Source organism: Mustela erminea, chromosome 18 (assembly GCF_009829155.1).
Source record: "Mustela erminea isolate mMusErm1 chromosome 18, mMusErm1.Pri, whole genome shotgun sequence".
Taxonomy (NCBI): domain Eukaryota; kingdom Metazoa; phylum Chordata; class Mammalia; order Carnivora; family Mustelidae; genus Mustela; species Mustela erminea.
The window spans coordinates 23,405,941-23,430,476 of record NC_045631.1 but is presented as its reverse complement, the minus strand read 5'-3'; the positions used below and the strand labels follow the sequence as shown (position 1 = coordinate 23,430,476).

At 51.1% G+C, this 24,536-nt stretch overlaps 2 protein-coding genes across 4 annotated transcripts in view; one reads left to right on the top strand and one right to left on the bottom strand.

The window, feature by feature from the left end:
• Positions 1-13,755: 13,755 nt before the first annotated feature.
• LOC116577878 (proline-rich protein 2-like) lies at positions 13,756-23,691 on the bottom strand. 3 transcript variants are annotated; one of them, XM_032321665.1, is made up of 7 exons: positions 23,620-23,691; positions 23,017-23,451; positions 22,655-22,704; positions 22,012-22,182; positions 19,753-19,808; positions 15,322-15,431; positions 13,756-14,753 (listed from the first exon to the last, which is right to left on the bottom strand). In XM_032321665.1, exons 2-7 carry the CDS (start codon positions 23,342-23,344, stop codon positions 14,740-14,742), a joined length of 729 nt encoding a protein of 242 aa, XP_032177556.1. In that variant the 5' UTR covers positions 23,345-23,451; positions 23,620-23,691; the 3' UTR covers positions 13,756-14,739. The 3 variants fall into 3 exon arrangements, 1 of the variants encoding a protein (XP_032177556.1); XR_004280642.1 differs by lacking the exon at positions 23,620-23,691 and having other exon boundaries at positions 22,258-23,424; XR_004280643.1 differs by lacking the exons at positions 22,012-22,182; positions 22,655-22,704; positions 23,017-23,451; positions 23,620-23,691 and adding an exon at positions 21,030-21,121.
• Positions 23,420-24,536, top strand: part of ASIC2 (acid sensing ion channel subunit 2) — a 962,947-nt gene continuing 961,830 nt past the window's right edge. The window contains exon 1 of the mRNA XM_032321662.1: positions 23,420-24,347. Within this exon, the coding sequence (XP_032177553.1) occupies positions 23,793-24,347 (555 nt within the window). The 5' untranslated portion in view covers positions 23,420-23,792. The remainder of the gene's footprint in view (positions 24,348-24,536) is intronic.

The following is a 24,536-nucleotide window of genomic DNA, read 5'->3' as shown; positions in this document are numbered from 1 at the left end:
CTATGTCATTCTAAGTGCGCCTGAATATAGCTGTGGATTTAGATAACTCTCTTCTCCTCTTCTGACCTTTATTATGACTACAAAAATTCTGTGTGTGAGGGATAAATAATGCATGCTTTCAGCCAAGAAAGAAAAGAAGACCCAAGCAAACATTGCAAAATAAAGTAAACAACATTCCTTTCTCCGGTATATTTTAACTCCTGACCCACTCCCATCTCCTACCCCCGCTGCCTGCCTGTTTGTACCCACCAAACAGGACCCCCAAACCTGGAACAAAGTGCTAGACACCATAGGTTTGGGGGTCAAACTTGCATTTAAAATGCTTACAGCAGAGGCGCCTGGGTGACTCAGTGGGTTAAAGCCTCTGCCTTCAGCTCAGGTCATGGTCTCAGGGTCCTGAGATCAAGCCCCGCATCAGGCTCTCTGCTCAGCAGGGAGCCTGTTTCCTCCTCTCTTTCTGCCTGCCTCTCTGTCTACTTCTGATCTCTGTCTGTCAAATAAATAAATAAAAATTAAAAAAAAATGCTTATAGCTATGGGGTACATGGATGGCTCCACTGGTTAAGCCTCTAACTCTGGATCTTGGCTCAGGTCTTGATCTCAGGGTCATGGGTTCAAGTCCTGCACCGGACTCCATGGTGGGCATAGCGCCTACTTAAGAAAATGATTATAGCTATGATAAATTATTTATGTGATCCTAAGAAAGTCCCCTTCCCCCTCTCCCCCTTGGTCTTCTCTGTGAAATGGGGATACCCAACTTGGTATGCTCTAGGTCAAAGGCTTAGGAGAAATAATAAATGAAGATGTAGGCAAATAAAATTTTGCAATGGCATCCTGGGCACCAGACAGAAGAAAGGAAATGTATTCTGGTCAGCTGTGAGCCTCAGACATGAGGGAAAATGTTGTGGGCAGAGCGGGCAACTTCTCAGCCTAGAATTACCTTGAAGGAGTCATTGAGAGCCTCGAAACCCGGTCTTGGCTTTGGATCCTCCAGCTGGCTTCTGTGGCAGCAGAATGAACAAAAGGTCTCTTACCACATTTAGACGCCAGAAGCCTCTGCTTCTTGCAGTTATAATAGAAACAGATGAAGGGACAGAACAGAAGCCAAAGCTCAAACTGAACTCAAAGTTGGACAGGACACAGGGTTATGCGTCTGTCTGTGTGTCTGTTTCCCACATATGCCTGTATTGTGTGGAGGTGGAGGTACAGGGACCCTTTTCCAGATGGGGGTCTAACAAAGACCCTGAGCCTTGACCCTCAAGCCTTTGGGGCAGAAAACAAGGTAGGAAAGGCAATGAACCAAGAGCAAAGGAAGACAGCGTGGGTACTTATCTGTGGGAGGAAGTTAGAAGTCATCACAAAAATGAAGACTGGGGACTACATGCTCATTTCCTTATCACCTCCAACTCCCCAGTCACACACCTAATGAAAGAGTTGGACGGTCATGTCAACGGTTTAAATAGAGGACAAGGGGGTTGGGGATGAACACGCAGTGAGGGAGGAGGCTTGTCTAGTCTTTAGAAAACCGTGGGTGGAGGTGTCCGTGCAAAATGTCTTTCAGAGCCTTAGCCCGTGCTTTTCCGGGGGCATTTCTGATGACTTCTGGACAATTCTTCAGCTCCCTCTGCTTTGTCACTCTGTCCCTAAAATCATCAAAACTCAGAGACAGGAAAGAACTCCAGAGACGAAGGAAGCAAGGTCTGAAAAGGGAGCAGGCTATTTTAGGGCACAGCGCATGGGAGACCCAGGGCAGCAGCACACCTGCTGACGCCCATGACCGTGACTTTCCCCCATTCTCCCCGTCTGTGCTCCCACCTCAGTGCTGTCCTTCTCATTGCGTCTTCTGTCTCTGCAATTCTCCGTCTTCCTCCTAGACTTTACTGTACCCCTTTGTAAACCCGTCCTCAGAGCCTTGAGTCCCTCTAATGTCGACAGATCTAGGTAGAAAGGTGATGAGACCTGGTAAGTAAGACCACCACCCCACCATGGGGGGGGATGATTTTGATTTACCTGGTGTGGGTCCGCCCTGCCCCTCTACACCTGCTTTTGAGATCTTTGGAAAGGTGAGCAGGCCAGGCCCCCGCTATGGGCTTTCCCATCATGGCCCTCTCTGCTGCTGCCCCAATGTGAGTTAACTTCAACCAATAAGTGTTTTTGTATAACCATCATGGAACCCCCTTTCTTGTTCCCATTCCAGTTTCGTCCCATGTTTTGGAATGACTATCTCACAAAAGGGATCAAGTTGGAGGAAGGGGACCGACTAGCTCTGCATAGGGAACCTGAGTCAGAGCTGGGATGAAAATGTGGTAACCCACCACCAGTCCGAGGATATGGAAAACCTCAGGGCTCTGCTTATTGCCCAGAGAAATCCTTGATTTGGGATGCAAAGGGTAATTGGAGAACTAGCTCCGGGCTTGCCTAAGGAAGCTGTAGCATCCGCTTCTTCCATTCTTACTTCCTATTAGATGCAGCCTTGCCATTTCCATGGCAACTGGGAAGCTTCTTGGGTTTCACTGATTCATTGCTTGGGGAGATGCAGGAGGACAGCTGTATGGGTTAGGTAGATACGGAGGCTGAGATGCATAAATCTTCCCATTTTATCCTCACCTTGGACTCTGGCAGGGCCACCCCCACAAGCAGGTGCAGGAATGTAAGGGTCATTATTCACTTTGTGACCGTAAAGCCCCGGAGGTCCATCCTGAGAGTCAGGATCATGCAATGAGGGGTAGAGATCAGCGCTGGAAACACTGTGGTGCTCAGCTGCCCGGGGAGCCGTGTCTGTCCTTAGGGCTCCCCTCTTCTCTGCCCATCTTTCTTCTTCCTCCTTTCCTTCCTTTGACGCCTTCCTCTTGGTGGAGACCAATCCTAGGGCCAGGGTCAGGGGAGAGGGATGCTGCTCTCTCGCTGGGGGCCGGGTGATACAGAGGGAAAGGGAACTCGAGCATAGAGTTGAAGAACAGTGTCTACTTTCCAGCCCCGTGACCTTGAGCTTTAGCTTCGTTGCCCCTAAGACGTGGATGGCAATAGCTCCTCCTTCTTAGGGCTGATGTGAGGATTCGATGAGTCCCTCTATGTGTAGGACTTAGAGCTGTACCTGTCATGGAGGTGGTCCTAGAGAAGAAGGAAATCTTAGAGGCAGCTGTGCCTAGGACAGCCCCATTTTACGCCTACTGCTGTTGCCTCACTATTTACAGTGCTCCCTTCCCCTTTCAAAAGTATCGGAGTTTGGTGTGAAATATGGTGACCCTGTATATAGTTGTAGCTATTTTGTATGGGAAGTGGCCCAGTGTTTTGAGGACGTACAGGGTTGGAGGCCAAAGTCTAGGAAGCGAGGTAGGTAAGAGTCTGGCTTCAGCAAATCTACAATAACCCAGCTCAGGTTCAGCTCTCTGAGGAGTTTAGAAAAACTGTGGGGAGGGGGTGAAGAAAACCCTGTACCACAGAAGTTTTGCTCTTCCCAACCCACTCCTCCCTCCCTGGTGAAAGGTGCCAAGAGCCAATAGGGTACCAACCACCGGTAGCAGGGTCCTACCGGTAATGCACAATCAGAAGGCAAGTTTGGAGAACCCAGCACCGGGAATCGCTTTCTGCTCTGTCTCTGTTCTGTTCTGCCAGCTAAGTGGGGTTAGGGTGCCCGGGTCTCCAAGGGCAGCCAGCAGGACCATGTGTTCCTGGATAAAAGAAAAAATATGTCCAGAGAGAGCCCACCTTCTTCCCTAGTGGAAGAGCTAGACTCTATCTCAGCAGAACATTGCCCCCGGTACAGGACTGCCCTTACATTGCCAGAGTGGTGGGCTGTGAGCCCTTCTGGGGGCTAAGCCCTTGAGGTTCTCGTGTGGATGAACCTCAGGTCCTTGTCTGTCTATCCCATCACTGTAAGAAATACCATCTGTCATTCCAACAGCTTGGACCCTGCAGTCCAATCCCAGTGCCCCCACTCGCTCGCTCTGTGATTCTGGGTAGGTTTCTTGACTTCTCTGTGCCTCAGTTTTCACACCTGCAAGATGAGGATGATGTCGTATCTTCCCGGCAGGGCTTCAGTGAGGATGAATAGCCATTTGCACACAGCTCCGGGCGAACACGACAAGCAAGAACTGTTGTTTGCATGTTGTTTTCCTTGTTCCTGTCGTCGAGGGGGTTCTGACCTCTCATCCCATCCCTTTGGTTGCCTTAGTAGGATTTCAAAGGAAAACATACATCTTCCCGTGCTGTATGGAAGCATAGCCCGGCCAACCTTGACATTCACCGTTTCTCTCCACAGAGGGGGCAGACTCGGAAAACAGAACTCGGTATGGAAGGGAGGGCTTGGGTCTTGGGGAACGGAAGTGTTAAGAACTGCACAGATTCTGGAGTTAGACAGTCTATGGATTGAATGTCAGATCTTCGGATAATGATTTTGGGGGAAATAGCTAACCTTTCTGAGCCTCAGTGGACTGATCTATAAAATACAAAAAAAAAAAAAAAAAAGAAGGCACGGAGGGCATGAAGATGAACGGACGCGGAAGCTCTTCGCACCGTTTCTGTGGCACGTAGCCGGTATCCCGGAAGGGCCAGTTCTTCGTCCCCTGCTGTTACTGGACAGCGGGGTCCTTGCATTCACTGTCACATCTCCCAGGTCTTCATGCGCAGCCTGCGACTGAGCAAGCCGTCAGTAAATTGTCAGGAAATAAATGCAGAATGAATAGGCTTTTTCATGCATTACATGCCTCCTTAAACATAAATGTATTAACTGCCTGCTTAGTGCATCATGGCTAATCACTGCTAGAGATGAAGGCTTTGAGGACTTAATGATTTTTGAAAACTATATTCAAGGTTAAATTATGAGTCAAGTCAAGCCTCGAAACCGCTGGAAGCAATTTCCTCATGTTTCAACAGTTTGCTAAGCCTCATCTGCTTTATTTATTCAAAGCCCACCGACGCCTCCCTCTCCCCTCCTTCCACGTCTGGAGTGTTACACATCCTAGCAGCCCTTTACGAGATCTCCCTGGGAAGGACGCAGGGGCAGAGAACACGGTTTAAGGCTGAAGTGCCTCAGGCTTTGTGTTTCAAAGGGAATTAACTGGAGGGTAGATGGCCATTCTTGGCACCAGTCCCCTGTTCCTGAATTCTACATTTACTCACAGCGGGTGAGTAAAAAAAAAAAAGGACACCGATTTTAGAGATCGGCCCTTCTTCCCTGACATCCACAGCCTGGTTAGCTCCTGAGTCTACCCCCTCCAACCTCCACTCCCGCCCCGAGACTCCATGAAGTGCTGTCTCCTGGGGGATGACGCGGGTGACAGCGGACAGGGCTCTAACCATCGCGGGCTGCTCAAAGCGGCTGTTCCCTGCATAGGCCTCTGCGCCCATCTTCTTGTTTCTCCTGGCATCTAGGATTTCTCTGTCTCCCTTAAGGTGTTCCTGACCGGGTGGGATTTGACGAATGGAGCAGAGAACTTCCATGCTCTCTGGAGTGGTCTAAGAGCTCACTGACATATTCCCCGGAGTGAAAGCTTCTCAGGCCTGTGCTCTGTTTTGTTTTGTATTTTTATTTTTTTTATAAATTATTACTTTTTAAAGATTTTATTTATTTATTTGATGGAGATCACATAGGCAGAGAGGCAGGCAGAGAGAGAGAGAGAGGGGGAAGCAGGCTCCCTGCTGAGCAGAGAGCCCGACACGGGGCTCGATCCCAGGACCCTGAGATCATGACCTGAGCTGAAGGCAGCGGCTTAACCCACTGAGCCACCCAGGCGCCCCATTGTTTTGTATTTTTAAAAACGAAGCCTGGACCAACACCCGCAGTTGTTGAGGGAAAACCCTTGTAGGCCCCCTCTGTGAAGGGGCGCCCTGCAGAAGGCATGGAGAAGACCGTACGGGAGGCACCTGCGTTGCTGTGGGAAGTGGTACGTGGACTGTGTGCGCGTTGTTGGAGAACTTACTGGAACTTGAGCAAAAGCAGTCTCTCTCCTCATGATGCAGGGGTTTGGGGAGGTGCGGACCCATTTCAGAGGGCTCCTCTTAGGCCCGCAGGGTGGAATGGGCCCAGGAGGTAACCCTGGTCCTGGGGCGCGTGAAGGGGAAAATCAACCCAGACCGGTCAGGGAGAGCTGTCGAAGCTCAGTGTGTGAGACTAGAAGCTTCTCAGCTCAACTCCCCTGAACTCCTAGGGGTACAAACCTAGGGACAATGGCTGAGCTCGTGTGTCTGTGAACTAACAGAACTGTAACCTTGGCCTACGCGTAGTGCCCCTGTGTAACTGTGGAGGCCAGCACCTGCTGGCACCCCTGACCGCTGTGAGCCCACTCCGCAGCAGTGACCTCTTGTGGCGACAAGGAGCAATTGCACTTGGAGCAATCGCTCTTGGACAGACTGATCATGCCCTGTGATTGGGTTGGTGGGTTAGCGGAGGAGGATAGGAGGGAAAATACAGTGACATCAAGAGGGAGGAAGATCCCGGACTTCATGCTGGCAAGGAGAAATGGCTTGAGAGATTCCTTTCCCGACAAAGCCAGGTGTCTGGAATTGTACCCCACATTGGTGAAGTAGGTCATCACCAGTTCCAAAACCAATACAGGGAACGGTGTTTTGTATTTCCTTGGATTTCGGTACGCGTTTGTTGCATCAAGAGGATGGACCCAGGAGTGAGGGGAGGGAATTAACATTCACTGAAACCCACGATCTGCAAGAAAGTTCAGATACTCCTTCAATTCATTCCCCACAATCTGGTAAGTATTGTCACCCCCACTTCACAGGTGAGACATTCAAGGATCCACACACACCAGCGGACCCTGGAGACCGTCCTTGGACCCCGAGCTGACTCCCAGCGCCACGCGGGTCCTTAGCCAGCTTGGTTGCTGCTGGACATCTGGGAGTCAGAGGAGGACTGGGATTACTGATTTAATTGAAATTAATACTGACTTAATTGAAACCAAGTCCCGAAGAGTCTTTACAAAGTGAGAAGTTCTGGTTTTCTCCTCGGAGTTAGGATGTGGGATGAGGATGATGGTGCTGAAAACACCCGCAAAGTCAGCAGCATGACCTACGGGGGGGGATGGGAAGGGCGAGGGGAAAAAAGGACAGAAAGGAAGTCCAAAGACGTATGGGTCGAGAGCCAGGAAAGAAAAAAAAAATTAGGCAGGGATGTGGGGCAAGAGGAGAGGACAAGCACCTCCGTGAGAGACTTTGCAAAAACGGATACATTTAGGTTAGTCAGCTGAAAGAAGCACAGAGTGCACAGAGGGGATTTGGCAAGGAGTCCTGCGGAAATCACAGAGGGTTCATTGTTTCCATCCCCATTTCCTGCTATCACACTTGACGGAGGGCAACCAGACCGGAAAGGACACCGCCGCCCTCGATACCATGTTTACAAGTGACTAATGACCTCTCTCGAGTATAACACAGGTTCCTAGAATACAGTTGTAATTCTAGAAGCCAACGGGCTTGCTGTAATGGCCTCTACATAATGGTTAGTGCTTTCTGCTCTGTTTGGGCAAGACATGCAATACTGAAGCTTTCTTTGTTTTTTTGGTTTTGTTTTAAGGGCCTATGGTCCATCTTCCATCTTCAGAGCAAGTGTGAGTTTTGGAAGCTCCTTTGGGCAGAAGGACTGGTTAGACTGGATCTGAGGAGGGTGGTGGCCGGGATGACCTAGTGTGGATTATACCCAAGAGCTTGGTACAAGGGAGTCAATCCATGAATATTTGAATAAAAGGTGTATATATGCTGAAGCTTTCTGGATTTTTTTGTTTGTTTGTTTGTTTTTGAGGCCATACTTTTTTTTTATTCCTAAATAGTTTTGAGCCTTTCTGATGTGTTTAGCTCTCTGCTAGCCTCTGGGGTTATAATATTCAAAAGGGCAAAAACTTATGGTTAGTGAGATGATTCTGTTTGAGAATGAGGGCATTCAGATGCTATAAGCTTGACTTTGTTACTTTTTTTTTTCTTATTTATTTGACAGACAGAGATCACAAGTAGGCAGAGAGGCAGGCAGAGAGAAGTAGGGGGGAAGCAGGCTCCCTGCTGGGCAGAGAGCCCCATGCGGGACTCGATCCCAGGACCCTGTGATCATGACCTGAGCTGAAGGCAGAGGCTTTAACCCACAGAGCCACCCAGGCACCCCTGAATTCACTGAATTCACTGAATTTGTTACTTTTTAGAGAAATTCTTCTATCTCTGGTTGGATATCTCTGCTCACATAGAAGGCTATCAGACCCAGAGATACTTTTGAAAAATCAAGAAGCACAACAGGTTTTGTTGTCACTGTTGTTTTTGAGGTTCATTCATTCATTCAGGAAGCACTGAGGGAGTCTCAGCCCCATGTTAGGAGCTGGATTTGGTGCTCGGGAAGTAAACAAGGCACCCCCACATCCTTATCTTCTAGGAGTTCATATTCTAGCTGGGGAGACAGACACCACACAGAGAGAATGCGGTAGTGTACGAAATACCAGGGAGGTGACCTTGGGACAGGTGCAGCACATTGAAAGGATGTCAGGTTGTATTCCGGGGTAGGGGAAGTGGGTAGCTCTGCTTCACGGTTCTCTCATTTTGTCTTCAGACAAACAGACCCCTCAACCCTATCCCATATCTTGCACTACCCTGACCACCACTCAGGAGCCCTTCTGACAGTACACACCCATGCACCATTTCCGGATGCTCACAATTCCATCAAGACCATGAATGGATGAATTCACTTCTGTGCTCCTTGGGTACCCCCTCTGTGAGATGAACATCCCGTGGCCATGGGGCTGCTGGATGTCAAGGTGAAAACGGATGTGAAAACAGCTGAAGGCCAGTGAGGGGTCTGTCACTGTTTCTTCCGGATGCAAAAGAAATTCTTTTATGAGGCTTTTCCGGAGCTTAAGTAGACACAGGTTTAAAGTGCAGATCCTTGTGTTCTGTGTTTCCACAAAGGGGGGAGGGCTCTGAGTCATAGGAGTGACAGAGTACGGAGGGTCTGCACAGTGCATCACTGCGGTTGAGTGACCCTATCACATCCCCCACCCATCTCAGGGGAAAGGCCCTGAATCTCACTGGGAGAGTCCTCTCCTGTCCACGGGTTCTAGCTGGACCCAAGCAGGTGCATATTAACCCTTGCTCTGCTCACCAGCCCTCACACTCAAGCCCCGGTTCTTGATGGCACACCTGCCATTTTGCATGGGAATGGAGTGGGGGCCCGGGAACCGGACAAAGATCACAAGTCTGCAGGGTGGCTCCATGGCACCCGGCTCCCCTCTGACAACGCCAGTAATAATAATGAGGGCATTCCTGATGGCAGCCCAAGCCACTGAGCTTGGCTCAGATACTCAGTGCTTGACACATTTTAACCCATCAGAGTCTCCCCTCAGCCCTACCAGGTGGGTACTCTTTCCTATCCCCATTTTACAGATGAGCAAGCCAAGGTTTAGACAAGGTACACAGCATGCTTCCGGTAACAAAGCTAGTGTGTGGTACATCCAGGAATTGAACTCATAGCCATCTGGTGCCAGCACCTGAGCCCTTGACCGCAGCCCTCATGGCCTCATGAGGTGCATGGACAGCGGCGTGATTCAGCGACCCTGGACTCTCATTCCCACACCCGCAGCGGGGTCGTGGGCAATTTGCTTACCTCCTGAAGCCTCAGTCTCCTTGTCTGTAAAATGGGCAGAATAGCCTCACGGGACAAATTGAGATGTTGGTCTGTGCGGAGTACTTAGTGGGACATTTCAATGTCCACGGTACGCAGCCTGCAGAACCCATTTGATATACAAACACTATGGTTCCTTTAGAACTGGGATTGCCCCTCAAATGGGCTTAGGCATTGGCATCGTTTTAATCCACGACTTCAAGCTCTCTCGGACTAGAACTCCTCCTCACAGGACTGCCGGTATCGTGACTTTGAGTGAAGACTGTGGATGTTTTGGTTTCAGGTGGCAACCTCGGCATGTTTTCCCAGCAAAATTAATTAAATGTACCCAGTGCTCTCCGTGCACCTTCCCCATCTTTCACATAACCAGGCTTGTAATTTCATGTGCTTTCCCTTGATCTATTTTTATACCACCACATACTAATTTATCCCTTAAATATATCCATCACCCAGGATTTGCATTTATTTATTTTTATTAGGTCCCTTGCCTGTCTCGCATAGTTTAATCGGTGCTTATTCCACTTTCTGAGTAGTGGAGGGCATCAGTGACAAAACGTGGGTCCAAATTCTGGACTCTTGCGGGTTGCCCGCTCTGTGACCCGGGGCACCACCCCCCCCCCCCCGCCACCTGCTGTTGTTCCAGATCTCAGGGTGCTCATTTATAAAAGGGAAGGAGACCTACAAGGAAGGATTGTTGTGCGACTCATAGAAACAAAGGTAGTGTCGTGCGGTAGCCACACAAGGCACCGTCACAACAAATGAGCCATCTTCGTGGGGGGTTATCGTCCATCACCAAGTCCTCAGCACCAAGCATGCGGTGGTAGGCAATGCCATAAAGACAGTAAATGTGTGGTCTGCGGAAGACGACTGGCTGGCCCCCCAGCTCTTGCTGGCAGGGCGACTCTGGACACATGATGGCACTCTGCTATGCCTTGGTTTAGAGAGGGAACAGCTATAAAGCGTGGAGATGATAATAGCACCCACCTCCTTAGTCTATATTAAGATGCACTCAGTGGTTCTTAACTGGGAGTGATTCTGCCTCTAGGAGTCTGGAGACGTTGTTGGTGGGGGTGGGAGGCTGCTAGCATCTGGTGGGGGGAGGTCAGGGATAAGGCTCGTTATCCTACAATGCACGGGACAGCCCCCCCATGATCTAGAATCATCTAGCCCAAGATGTTCACGGTGCCCAAGCTGAGAAACTCTCACTAAATGAAACAATCCAGGTAAACTCTTTAGTTCGTTTTTTGTTTTTGTTTTTGTTTTTTCCCCAGGTAAACTCTTACTGGCACCCTGAAAGTGTCTGTCTTGAGGAGTAAAGTTGGCTATATCTGGAGAAAGCCACAGAAGGTTCTAATGTCAGGCTCAGCACTAGGATGGGAACCTTCACTTCACGCTAATTCCACTGGAGGTTCCCTGGGTCCATCTGGCTCCCTCTCACATCTGTTCCCTTGTGCCACCTGTGTGCACAGCAGTCCTGCTCGTCCGTCTTCAGCTCTGTGGATGAAGGAACACAGCCCGATTCAGGCCTTCCTGATGCTTGTTACCCTCACCCGACGCACAGAACACGCTTAGTCAAACCAAGAGCTGCCTCAGAGTTGGTTGGCAGGGGTTGTGGAGGGATGGAGATGTGGGAGTCGTTGGTTCAAGAAAGAGGGCAGGGCTCTTGTAGGAGGTGCTTGCTGTTGGATGAATGGGGGAGGGAAGTTCATCCCTCAGGGACAACTGGCTTTATCTGGAGAGGATCCTCACTCCCCAAAACTCACAGAAAAAGACACTTAACCTGCAGGAGGAGGAGAAGTTTCCAGCTTTGGGAAGACCAAAGGGACAGAAGCTGGAAGAGTGATTGTTCACAGGACCACGCAGGGTTAGGTCTGCCAGGGACCACAGGAGTCATCTGACCTCTCCGATCCCCTGAACGAGGAAACATATATCTGTAAAAGTGTCCCCAGAGCTCATGGGAACACGTCTAATTGAGCATTATATCTTCACAGGCTGGTAGAGAACTTGATACACCAGAGATGCTTAATAGGGCATGAGTGGATCTATCAGAGCGTCCCCCCTACCCATCTCGGGGGAAAGGCCCTGAATCCCACTGGGAGAGTCCTCTCCTTGTCCATGGGTTCTAGCTGGACCCCAGCAGGTACATATTAACACTTGCTCTGCTTACCTGCCCTCACGCTCAAGCCCTGGTTCTTGACGGCCCACCTGCCATTTTGCATGGGAATGGAGTGGGGGCCTGGGGGCCAGATAAAGATCACAAGTCTGCAGGGTGGCTCCATGGCACCCGGCTCCCCTCTGACAACGCTAGTAATAATAATGAGGGCATTCCTGATGGCAGCCCAAGCCACTGAGCTTGGCTTAGACACTCAGTGCTTGACACATTTTAACCCATCAGAGTCTCCCCTCAGCCCTACCAGGTGGGTATTCTTTCCTATCCCCATTTTACAGATGAGCAAGCCAAGGTTTAGACAACGTACACAGCATGCTTCTGGTAACAGAGCTAGTGTGTGGTACATCCAGGACTTGAACTCACAGCCATGTGGTGCCAGCACCTGAGCCCTTGACCGCAGCCCTCATGGCCTCATGAGGTGCACGGACAGCGGCATGATTCAGCGACCCTGGACTCTCATTCCCACACCCACAGTGGGGTCGTGGGCAATTTGCTTACCTCCTGAAGCCTCAGTCTCCTTGTCTGTAAAATGGGCAGGATAACTTCACAGATGAAATGAGATGTTGGCTCCCTACCCATGTGGACTGTAAAAATGCAGTCTGTGCAGAGAATGTAATGGGATGTTTCAATGTCATGTCCCCCGATATCCCACAGTCCAGGGATCTCTCTGCAATAGGCACAGACCCTGGCCCTGCCCACCCCCTGGGGACACCTGTTGGTTTGACAACCGGCATCTGTACGGAGGACAAGCAGAGACCTAGGAAACAGCCAGACCTCTCCAGATTGGTAGGAGGAACTTTAACAGGCAAGGGAACTTCCTAAAGGGCTTGTGTCCAGGCCGCCTCAAGATGGGTACAGCTCTGCATCGCCTGCCAGAGCCTTCAACGTTTGTACAGAGGCCTGAACTAGATAGGCCTGAACTAGTCGCACATACCGCTTAGTTTTTCAACAGTGCCTTACTCTCAAGTCTGTGTCCCTGCAAGCAGCTCCCATTGTGGGAATGGCAGGCAGAGTGAACATTCCAAGGACAGGGGAGGGGCCAAGAAGCTTTTGATTGTCTGGGCCCACCCAGTTCCCTGGTCCAGCGGGGGTCTTCCATGACCTTCCCCAACAACAGAAAGAAACATGCTGTTTCTTACCTATTGGCGTCCTCTGAGATTGCTTTATCAAAGTGCCTAGACCAAAATTAGCAGGCCATCAACCCATGCTAAACGGAATGCATAATCAGACACAGAAAAAGGAGACATGGACCCATAGGCATCTGTTTATATTTATATATAGACGGAGAGAGTGAAAAGGCACTTACCTCATTTTCTTTCCACAAAAGCTCTTGAAAATCTGCCTTTGGTGGCTCTTCTGTGGGACTTCATACCACAGACACCGTGACCCCACTTCTGCTCACCTCCGCCCACCACTTGTTCCTGAAGATCAGAAGCTGTTCTAACCAGGAGGAGGGGGAGGAAGCTCAGGGGGAGGAAGTTCCCCTTGGTGGCATGGCAGGTCCAGCTCTTAGGCACCGCGTGTTTCTCGGCTGCCCTGGTCACCGCCAGCTCACCTATGGCCCACCTACGGGGGTGCCGATAAAGTTGTCGCTGAAAGCCTGTCTGTGGCGGGCTGACTTCAGGGCCCTCTGTGCCTCTGCCCTCCTGTGTCAAGCAGTTGGCTCTGGGGGTTGAGAGAAAACAAACAGCAATGGGTTCTCTTCCTTCCTTCCCAGGGAGAAAAGAGCAGCAGTAGTACCCAGTAAGAAGACACAGGAAGAGAGAGATACGCAATAAAGAGTATTTTTTTTTTAAGATTTATTTTTTTATTTGACAGAGAGAAATCACAAGTAGGCAGAGAGGCAGATAGAGAGAGAGGGAGGAGGAAGCAGGCTCCCCGCTGAGCAGAGAACCCGACGTGGGGCTCGATCCCAGGACCCTGAGATCATGACCTGAGCCGAAGGCAGAGGCTTAACCCGCTGAGCCACCCAGGTGCCCCAGCAATAAAGAGTATTGAGAGAAGGCGATTAATACGGAGAATGGACGGGGAGTGGTGGGACTGGGGGGGAGCTGTCATGCCCTATGGAGAAGGGAGATGACGTAACATTAAATCAGGAGCCGATGCCTCAGGTCCTGGGCACCATTTTTTACTCATTGGGTAGATTTGAATCAGACCTGCTTTTTTCATGTGAGAGGGAAATTTGTGTCTTTAAGCAGAGGGACTGGACAGGTCAGATGTGCTCCAGGAATCTCTGCTCAGCCTACCCGGCGGGGTCAGGCCTTCGGTGACGAAAAGACTGGGGGTAGGTGTGTCTCATGGAAAGCAAACACAATAAGAGAAAGGAACCCCTGATTCAGTGCTAAAGGAGAGAGTACTCCTATTACAAACCTGGCTATCAAAAAATTGATGGAGGGTAAGGAAGAGTTTGGAGGCTGTCCCGTGACTGTCTTCCTTATTTCACACCAGAAAGCATTTATTAAGCACCTACTGTTTTAGTTATTTCTTTATGACATCATTATCCCATCAGATTAGGAAAGCAGAGAAAAGCTTGTATGGGAAATGTCAAGGTCAGCTGTCCATTCAGGCAGGGGGAGTGAAAATGGAATAACCCAATAACACTGGGTAGGTAAGTAGGACTTGCTTCACACGTGACCTCAGCATCTACCAGCTTTTCTTTTTTTGGTAGTCTATGAAGAAGGGGGAGAACCTCGTCAACAGCCTCCAGACTCAGGATTTTGCATCCAGTAACCCCAACCGAGGTTTTTTGGGTGCACAGTTCCTTGTTGAATCCACCGGCTCGGGCTCCACTGAGGTCTTCCTTTCTCCCGTGTGGGGGAAACAGTGGACAGGGCTGAGGGGTAGGAGGTGTCCCTCACCTTCTCAGGAGCTGGTTTCAGGACAGGGCACAGGTTTCTCAGGATCCGAAGAGGGTCTCCATTCTTGCATCCCCGAGAAGCAGCCTTGGAGGTAAGGAAATTCTCACATCACAGAGGACCTCCTGTGCCCCCATGTTGGGGTGCAGAAAAGGAAACAAGGGATGGGTGCATGAGGGGGGTAGAGGGTGGAGACGGGGAGGCCAGCCAAGTCCCTTCCGAGCCGGTGACATATGAGAAGAAGCCAGCCCTGGGGGAAACCTTTCCAGGCAGATGGAAACGCCAAGGGCAACACTCTGGAAAATGGCTTGGCATGCCGGATAGATAGGAGGAGCTCCTGGAACGTGGCTGATTCTGGTGGGGTCCCCATTCTGCCCTCCGTAATCCCATAAAGGAAGAGAGCCTTCCCCACCCCCTGGAGATTCTGATTCAGGGGGTCGGAGGGGGCGGAAGGAGGATGGAGCTGGTCCCCGCATGTTTAACAAGTGTTGGGTGATTGGGGTTCACCTGACCTTGTCATCATACCACTCCAGCAGATGGTGACGTGGCATTAATGACCAGAATCCCAGATTCTAACTCATTTTTATCCCATTACCAAGGCATTTATGATTTGATCAAGGATCGTGTCAAATTGTAGTGGCATAGAAACCTGGTGCAGGAGGCCCAAAGAAGGAAACAGCCCAGAGAGGTTACCTGGTTTTCCAAAGGCCACCCAGCAAGTTAAATCCATCCCAAGGCTCATATCAACTGGTAGCTGAATCCCAAAAGTCCTCTCTGTTTGGACCGACTTCTGTAGTTTTCTCCTGGAAGGAAAAAAATAAAACCACTGGAAATAAAATCTCAACGAGCCACACACTGAATGCCCGCCTTTGCTCCCTGCCCCACCCCGGTACACCTTTTGCGACAAACAATTTGCTAAGCAGTTGTACGAGGTGTGTACTTATAAATCAACCCAAAACAGGACCCACTTTGGTTTATAAGTTGATCTCTAAACCTTCTTTAGGGCAATGACAACAAGTCAGGAGAAAAGGTATGTCAAGGCCTCTCCAAGTTTGAAATAAGAATGCCTTCTGTAGGGGCACCTGGGTGGTTCAGTGGGTTAAAGCTTCTGCCTTCGGTTCAGGTCACGACCTCAGGGTCCTGGGATCCAGCCCCACGTCGGGCTGTCTGCTCAGCGGGGAGTCTGCTTCCCCCTCTCTCTCTGCCTGCCTCTGCCTCCTTGTGATCTCTCTCTCTCTCTGTCAAATAAGTAAATAAAGTCTTTAAAAAAAAAAAAAAAGAATGCCATCTGTATCTGAGAAAAAATGTGTCTTTTTTCCCTTTTTTTTAAATTAGGGAGTGATGGTGACAGTAGTGTATACCTAGCATGGGTTACATAGGAAATTAGCATTCGAGCCCATAGTAGATCTGAGCTTCCTGGCCCTCCTACCTGTTACCACTTGCAGGAGGCGGCACTCTGCCCTTTGTGCTCACCCTCCCTGAGCTGCAGGCCCAGGACTGACCTCGGAGTCCCCAGGGCAGGAAGAGGATCTCCCCTGTTGCATCTCAGAAAAGCAGCATCAGTGTCAGAGAAAATGAATTCATCTATACTTCCATTTACTCATTCCCAAGTGGATACATTTACCAGAGCCAAAATCTCAGCACATTGTTTAAGTGGGGAATTAAATTGCCTGACTTGCAAATGAATTAATCTGGAAATTTCTTTAATGTTTAGCCATGCACTTGATATTTCGCTTTCACCAAAAAAACTCCCCCCAAAAAACAAAAACAACAAAACCCAAAAAACAAAACCCACAATTACACAAAATTAGGGCAGAGCCTGAATGTTTGGAACAAACGGACCCAATCTAAACCCAGTCTGCATACCCCCGATATGTACCCACCTTGCCAATGGGTAAGGTGCTGAGAATCAGATCAAAGAGGAGAATGTTGAACGAGTGCAATGCCATAAAAATATTTTTAAGGATCCTGGAATATCTGATGTTTGTGTATAAGCCATACTGTTCATTGTAATTGAGTCTTATCTAATAAAAAGCATCCTTAAGAGGAGCTGTGTGGAAGATTTTTATTTGCCATCAGGTTGAACTACTATATTTGGCAGGAAACAGGCATATATATTAGGATTCTTGGAAAGACTGACAAGTACAGATTTCTGATAACTTAGGCTCAATTTACCTTCATGTGGGAGGGGCAGTAATGGACCTTTCTTTTTTTCTTTTTTTTTTTTTTTAAAGATTTTATTTATTTATTTGACAGACAGAGGTCACAAGTAGGCAGAGAGGCAGGCAGAGAGAGAGAGGAGGAAGCAGACTCCCCACTGAGCAGAGAGCCTGATGCGGGGCTGGATCCCAGGACCCTGAGATCATGAACTGAGCTGAAGGCAGAGGCCTTAACCCACTGAGCCACCCAGGCATCCCAGTAATGGACCTTTCAGGCGGCTCCCTGGGGCTCCCTTCTTGGCCCCACAATATGTCATGGGTTGGTCACTGCAGAGCTGTCCCCTTTCTCCTCCCACACGTCAGTAACATGGGCCCATGACGTTGATGACATAATGTTAACACATAAAGACTTGTCTCTGCAGCGGGACACTCTGCAGGTGTTGTCTCAAAGGAGAGAATTGGGGGGGGGTGAACCCATAGAAATTCAAGGCCCAGTCACCAGCGTAAAGTTCTGGGGAGTCATTTGGTCAGATAAGACTCGAGTTGTGTCAGAAGCTGTGGTTGGAAGTGTTGGAGAGGATGTGGAGAAAGGGGAACCCTCTTACACTGTTGGTGGGAAGGCAAATTGGTGCAACCACTTTGGAATACAGTGTGGAAATTCCTCAAAAAAAAATTAATAGAGCTACCTTATGACCCTGCAATTGCACTACTGGGTATTTACCCCAAAGATACAGATATAGTGAAAAGAAGGGCCACCTGTTCCCCAATGTTCATAGCAGCAATATCCATAATCGCCAAACTGTGGAAAGAGCCAGGATGCCCTTCAACGGATGAATGAATACAGAAGATGTGGTCCATATATGCAATGGAATATTACTCAGCCATCAGAAAGGATGAATACCCAACTTTTGCATCAACATGGACGGGACTGGAAGAGATTATGCTGAGTGAAATAAGTCAAGTAGAAAAAGTCAATTATCATATGATTTCAGTTACTTGTGGAGCATAAGGAATAACATGGAGGACACTGGGAGATGGAGAGGAGAAGTGAGTTGGGGGAAGTCAGAAGGGGAGACAACCATGAGAGACTGTGGACTCTGAGAGACAAACTGAGGGTTTTGGAAGGGAGAGGAGTGGGGAGGTTGGGTGAAACTGGCGGTAGGTATTAAGGAGGGCACGTATTGCATGGAGCAACCGGGTGTGGTGCATAAACAATGAATCTTGGAACACTGAAAAAATAAAATAAAGATGTTTAAAATAAAAAGAAGCTGTGGTTTGGAAGGTACAGGACTATCCAGCCCCTAAGAATACGAAGGGCTACCTCTTGAGCTAGACAGGTCTGGGATTCCAGAAGGGAGGGGTGGAGCCCTGGGGCAGAGAGCTCAGAAGGAGAAAATACCCCCGCATTGGGGTCCCAGCTCTGGAACAGCACAGAAACCTGACAGGGTCCCCCAGAGCTTCAGCTCCTAGCAGTATGCACAGTTCTCCGCCAGGTGGAGCCTCTAAACCAAGGAACAGCAGGCCACAGTACATGCTCCCCTTTCCATCAGAGGAGAGGCTGAGAACATGTTCTATCCACTCCCTTCTCCCAACGTTCAAACCCCCATTGTGACCAGAGGGACATGCCTGCCTGCAGCAGAAGAGCAGCCTGTCCACCAGCCCACGGTTTCTGGAGTGGGGGTGCCGCTGGGCCCCGTAGAGTACACAGATCCTCCAGATGCCACCCTCTCATTTCTTGTAGCCGTTCCTGCGGCCTGTAGGAAGGGAGTGGGGGAAATTCCTGCTGGTGCCTGGACACAGGAAGGACCCACAGCAGCTGATGGGCTGAGCTCAGGGTGGTTGGCTTGTGATGACTCGTGAGTCCCGGCCACCAGCCCTTTGCACTGACTGCTAGTGGACTATTCCGAAGAGAGGAGCCCTATGGCTTGGACAGGGGAAGCTGGAGGTAGATGATCATGAATAAGCCCTCATGAGGTCAGAAAAGGTGGAACAATGTTTGTTCACCTGCAAGCGCCTGAGGCAACCCTGACTTCCACCTCCCAGTTCACAGTGCTCAGAAGCCCTGTGGCCACCTGGACGGTGCTGCCCTAGATCAGGTACAAGCTTTAGCAGCCGACCTTTCAGGGATATAGCTGATTAGATGCATAGGAAGCATGGCCACTGTAACTCCCGGGTGGACTGGCATCTTACCAAGGATACTGGATTGCCCTTGAAATACACTGACTTAGTTAATGCAGTGCCCGCACATTCTGTGCGTTCTGGACAATGCCCCAGGCCCTAGCCAGAGGGGTCTGGAGCCAACTACCTGAGTTTCTAGCTGGTGAGAGATAGGGAAATTGCTTCTACTGACTCCCTCCCTCTGTGTTAGGATTCTGAATATGCCTGGTTTGTGTGGACACTTGGCCTAACTCGAGCTTTCCCTTATCGCTCTGAAAACCAGGCTGCCACCATCCGAGGATTAGAGAAGCTGAGTACCATGTAGGGATGCACGTGCCAAATACCTTGTCATCAGGGGTCACATTCCAAAGGTCATGACGTGCAACCAGGCCCAGGAACAGGACATAGAAAGCAAGTTCCAACTCTCCTAAAACCTGCAAGCAGCAGGCATAATAAAAAGAAAAAAACAGAGTGCTAAAGCAGCAGACTGAATTACTAACAAGTAAAACGCCTGTGGCCAGGAGACCTGAAGCACTGTCCCAGGCTTCCATACATTTGAATGATCAACCAATAGGGCTTGCTCTTCCATATGCCAGAATGGGGACCCCTATGGAGACACCCAATGCCATAAGGTATGGAAGTTTCTAGAAATAGCCCCGACTGTTCCTGTGGATCAATGTGCTATGTTGCTGAAAACACCAAGCCTCACATCGCCCGGGAGAGGCATTATCTACTGGAATCTGCAATAAGACATCCCACCAGGATGGGTGAATTGCTTTGCACCCCTCGGTGAGGGGGAGCTACTCACGTCTCTGTGGGGATCCTGCATCCCGCTGCAGAGCTGACCCGTTGAGAACATTCTACCTGGAATGGAACAGGCACTATCAAGAGCGGGGACAACGTGGGGGTCTGGGTCTGGTCTATCTCCTCACACCCCCCCGCCCCCCGCTGCCTCTACTGCCAACACGTATGGTACGGACAGCTGGGTGACGTCCCTCCAGCTGCGAACCTCTCTCTCCCCAAGGCCAAGCGCACATGTTCTGTTTTCCACCGCTACAATCATTTGGCCACTGTGTTTGTCCCCTCCACTGGCCTGGAAGACAGCACATGCCGAAACCCTTACTAAATTCACCCAGCAAGCCTTAAATGGGAACTGGCAAAACCTGTCTTTACTGAACACTGGAATGTCTAATGGAAAAAGCTGTCCTCCAAAATAAGATGGCCTTGGACGTTATTGCTGCCTCATGAGGAGGCACCTGTGCCATTATCCCAACAGAATGTTGTGTGCTCATCCCTGGTGAGCCCGCTGATGTCTCCTCTTTATTAAAATCACACAAGGACACAAGTGAGTGTCCTGAGGGATCTGATTCCCCAACTGAGAGGACTTCAGAAATCAGCGATTTGGATCATGGGGCTCTTCATGGGAAAAACTGGGGGATAATTGGGGGTTATCTGGGGGATAATTAATTTGTGTTTTCTCTTGCATGTGCCTATCCTGTTGCTCTTCATTGCACCTGGAGAGCTGCACCTGGAGCTTGACACCTCCATGCAGGTGAAACCCTTTACTGAGGGGTTAGGTGCGTGGTAGAGGAGGGGGCAGGTGAGCTTACAAGAACGGGTCACGAGGGGCGAAATGTTGCAAGGGCTGATGGAGAGGACGTGATCACGGCTTAACCCCGAGCTTGACCCAGGGCAACCAGAGGTTCCTCACCCTGTTCCCTGTCCTTGGAATATGCATTCTGCTTGCCTTCCCTGTGCTAGAAGGTGCCCATGGACACAGCTCTGAGGGAGCGAGGTGCTGTTGCGAGCACTGGATGGTATATGTGACCGAATCCAGTGATGGCCTCTACATCAACATTTAACCTGCGGGCAAGTGGATATGGAGAGCTGAAGGACTTGCCGAGCCCAAGACAAGCCAGGTTAGTTAAGTTCCTTTGCTTGTAAACCCGCCGCCTACTACTCCGGAGAGGTCTGCCTCTTTCTCCACCTCTCCTTGCCCTTTCTGTCCTGGGGCCAGTCTATAAACCAATACCACCTCTCCCAGCACTGAAGCCCGAGTTATCAAGGGTAAGAAATGTGTCTTACTCCTCTTCGTGTCCCCTAAAAGCAATAGAGGGGCTGGTGCCGTTGGAGTTCAGCACACTTGTTAAAACTGGTGAGCGGCGCCTGGGTGGCTCAGTGGGTTAAGCCTCTGCCTTCAGCGCCGGTCATGATTTCAGGGTCCTGGGATCGAACCCCGCATTGGGCTCTCTGCTCAGTGTGGAGCCTGCTTCCTCCTCTCTCTCTGCCTGTCTGTCTACTTGTGATCTCTGTCTGTCAAATAAATAAATAACCTTAAAAAAGACTGGTGAGCTGAAATTTGAGATTCATCGGGGAAGTGTTCCCATAAAGGAGGGCCTTGGGCTGGAAAATGAACAGCGGGGATGTGGCCTGATGGAAAGGAGGACTAGGCTGCTTTCTGTATGTGGAAGGAGGAAGTAGTACGTGATGAGTTTGTGCGTGTGTGATGGGGGAGTGGGATAGCAATGCTTGTCCCCTTCCTACATTTGGGAAGGAGTATTTGGATCTGCTTTCTGAGCTGTGTTTCCCAGGCAAGCCTGCCAGAGTTCAAGGCCCAGGTCTAGCACTCAGCAGCTGTGTAACCTAGTGAGGATACCTCACTTCTGTGAATCTACTTTCTTATCTGTATAATAGAGGTAAACAACCACAGCACACACCTGTCAAGATGGTTGGGAGGGTTATGTGAGACAAGACAGCCTCACACAGGTCTTGACAGAGGACAGATTCTTGTTTTTGGTGCCCTTGTTTTGAAAACCCTCTGCCTATCTAGGCAGCCCTGCAGGCAGGGCTCAGGGGCCTCAGAGATGGCCCATATGGGAGGTGGGTTAGCCTCTTCCATTTGTGCTTCCGTGCAATACTTCTGTGCTCTGAGTTCCCAGGATCAATACACTGCTAATTCAGTGTCACATGTTTACTGCCCCTGAGAGCCTTCTGATACTGTTCTGTTTGGATCTGGGTTGGTAGGAGGGCAGATGGGATGGAGAAATATTTTGAAGTAGATACAAACCAGGAGGGACACTCCTGAGGCTGCTTTCTTCTCAAATGCCTTCCAAGGAGTACTTAAGCTTGGCCTGCCCTGGGGACACCAGGTTGGCTGAACAAGGCGCCTTCCAGTGGCTCTGTCCCAGCTTGGCTGTGTGCACTGGGGTGGCCCCTGGACCTTTCCGTTCCTTCCAACCTGATAGGATTTAGCACCACTGATTATATAGGTTCTGGCCATTTGATCCTTGACACCAGGCAAAATCACACCCACCTGCTAGCAGGAGCGGACTTCCAGGGGATTTTCAGGAAAAGGAGGTAGGCAGCTGAAACCCCAATCCTTTGCTCTCACCTCTATCTCCAGCTGTGCTTCCATCTGGCAAATCCTGGGGCAACACACACACACACACACACACACACACACACACACAGCCCAGAGGAAATGCAAGCAGCCAGCCCTACCTGGAACCCCAGCTGTCTTTCTTCAGATACAGACCCTTGGGGCAGCAGTTCGGGGGAGGAGGGGGTCTACTTGTTGCTCGTTCTCTGGGTCTCCAAGGGGCGCCTGGCCCTTCCATCCGAGGATGGGTTCCTTGCTCACTCCCTGGAATGTTCCCCTACCGCTAGGCTGGCCAGCGGCAGACGCACTGTGGTTTTAGATGGCTCCTTACCTTCCCCACGTTGCGCATCTCCCCTCTGGAGACCCCAGGCCGAGTGTGACCTGGGAGCAGAATTCGGGCAAAGGAATGCTGCCTCCACCCCCACACCTGGACCCTGGGAGTTTATCAAGTGCCTCCCTGCCATCCATCGGGAGGGGTGTCACGTCCTCCCTCCCAGGGCCAGTTCTCCACCTTCCGTGAGCCCCCCTCCCCCCAGCTCCCTCCGCAAATGGCCAAAAAGAAACTTTCACGGGGTCCCCGTCCCCCTTCCCACCTCCCGCCCTGCCCCCTCCCCCCACCCAGCAGCCCGGGGAGGGGAGGCGGGGGGAGGGGAGGAGGCCCGCTCCCTGGGCGCCCTCTGGGTCTCGCCTTACTTCCGGGAGGCGGGGGTTGGGGGGGTTGGAGAGGCAAGGCCCGTGGAGCCCCCGCGTCCTGCCAGCCTCCGGGTCCGCGCCTCTCCCCGCGGTCGCGCGCTGCCTCCTCTCCGGGCGCTGGCCGCGGCCCGCCGGCATTTGGAATTCCGCCCGCGAGAGAGGGGGCCTGGAGGCGGCGGCGAGGAGGGCCGGCGGCCGGCGGCGAGCAGCGGAATCCGGGGTCCGGAGCGGCGCGGGGAGGCGAGCGGAGCGGAGCGGAGCGGCGGCGGCGGCCGGGGAGGCTCCGCGCGGCGCCCGCCCGCAGTGCATCAGCGTGGCCGCGCGACATGCCCGGGATGCTCCACGCGGGGCATTATGCACGGGTTAACAGGCTCCGGGCTGCCGAGCGACTTGTTTGAAGCATTTTCTCCCTCGCTCTCGCTTTTAATCTTGTCTCTAGTGGCGTGTGTAGGGGGGAGGACTTTATTTCCATTGGCTAAGCTCTTCCTTCCCACCCACATCTCTTCCACATCACCTTGGTGTCTCCCTAAATAAAACCAGCCCTCCTTATCGCCTGGAAAAAATCAGGAGCTAGAGTTTGAATGGGTTTATATAAACACTCACCCCTGGCGGCGTGCGGCTGGGCTCCCGGCATAAACTCAAGGCACCCGGCCTGATGCGTGCCTTGCCGTGTTCTCTCCCTTGAACGTCAAGGTTTGAGCAGAGCCCGAGGACTGGGAACTCTTCCCTGGAATTGGATCAACCTGAAGCCAGTTGCGGAACTGCACAGGGTCCCCATGGACCTCAAGGAGAGCCCCAGCGAGGGCAGCCTGCAGCCCTCCAGCATCCACATCTTCGCCAACACCTCCACCCTCCACGGCATCCGCCACATCTTCGTGTATGGGCCGATGACCATCCGGCGTGTGCTCTGGGCCGTGGCCTTCGTGGGCTCCCTGGGCCTGCTGCTGGTGGAGAGCTCGGAGAGGGTGTCTTACTACCTCTCCTACCAGCACGTCACCAAGGTGGATGAGGTGGTGGCCCAGAGCCTGGTCTTCCCAGCGGTGACCCTCTGCAACCTCAATGGCTTCCGTTTCTCCAGGCTGACCACCAACGACCTGTACCATGCTGGGGAGCTCCTGGCCCTGCTCGACGTCAACCTGCAGATCCCAGACCCGCACTTGGCTGACCCCGCGGTGCTGGAGGCCCTGCGGCAGAAGGCCAACTTCAAACACTACAAACCCAAGCAGTTCAGCATGCTGGAGTTTCTGCACCGCGTGGGCCATGACCTGAAGGATATGATGCTCTACTGTAAGTTCAAGGGGCAGGAGTGCGGCCACCAGGATTTCACCACGGTGAGTACTTGGCTTTCAGCTCACTTTTGTGCTTGGTTCTCTTGAGAAGTGCCATGCTGGGCTCGGCTAGGGCGGGCAGGTTGGGGGTGTTCTCCCTGTGCTTTGGAACAGGAGGGAGAGTGTGGTGCCGGAGTTGAAGGCCAAGAGGGTAGTTGGCCGGAGTTGTTGGGACTGGTCGGAGAAGTCTGC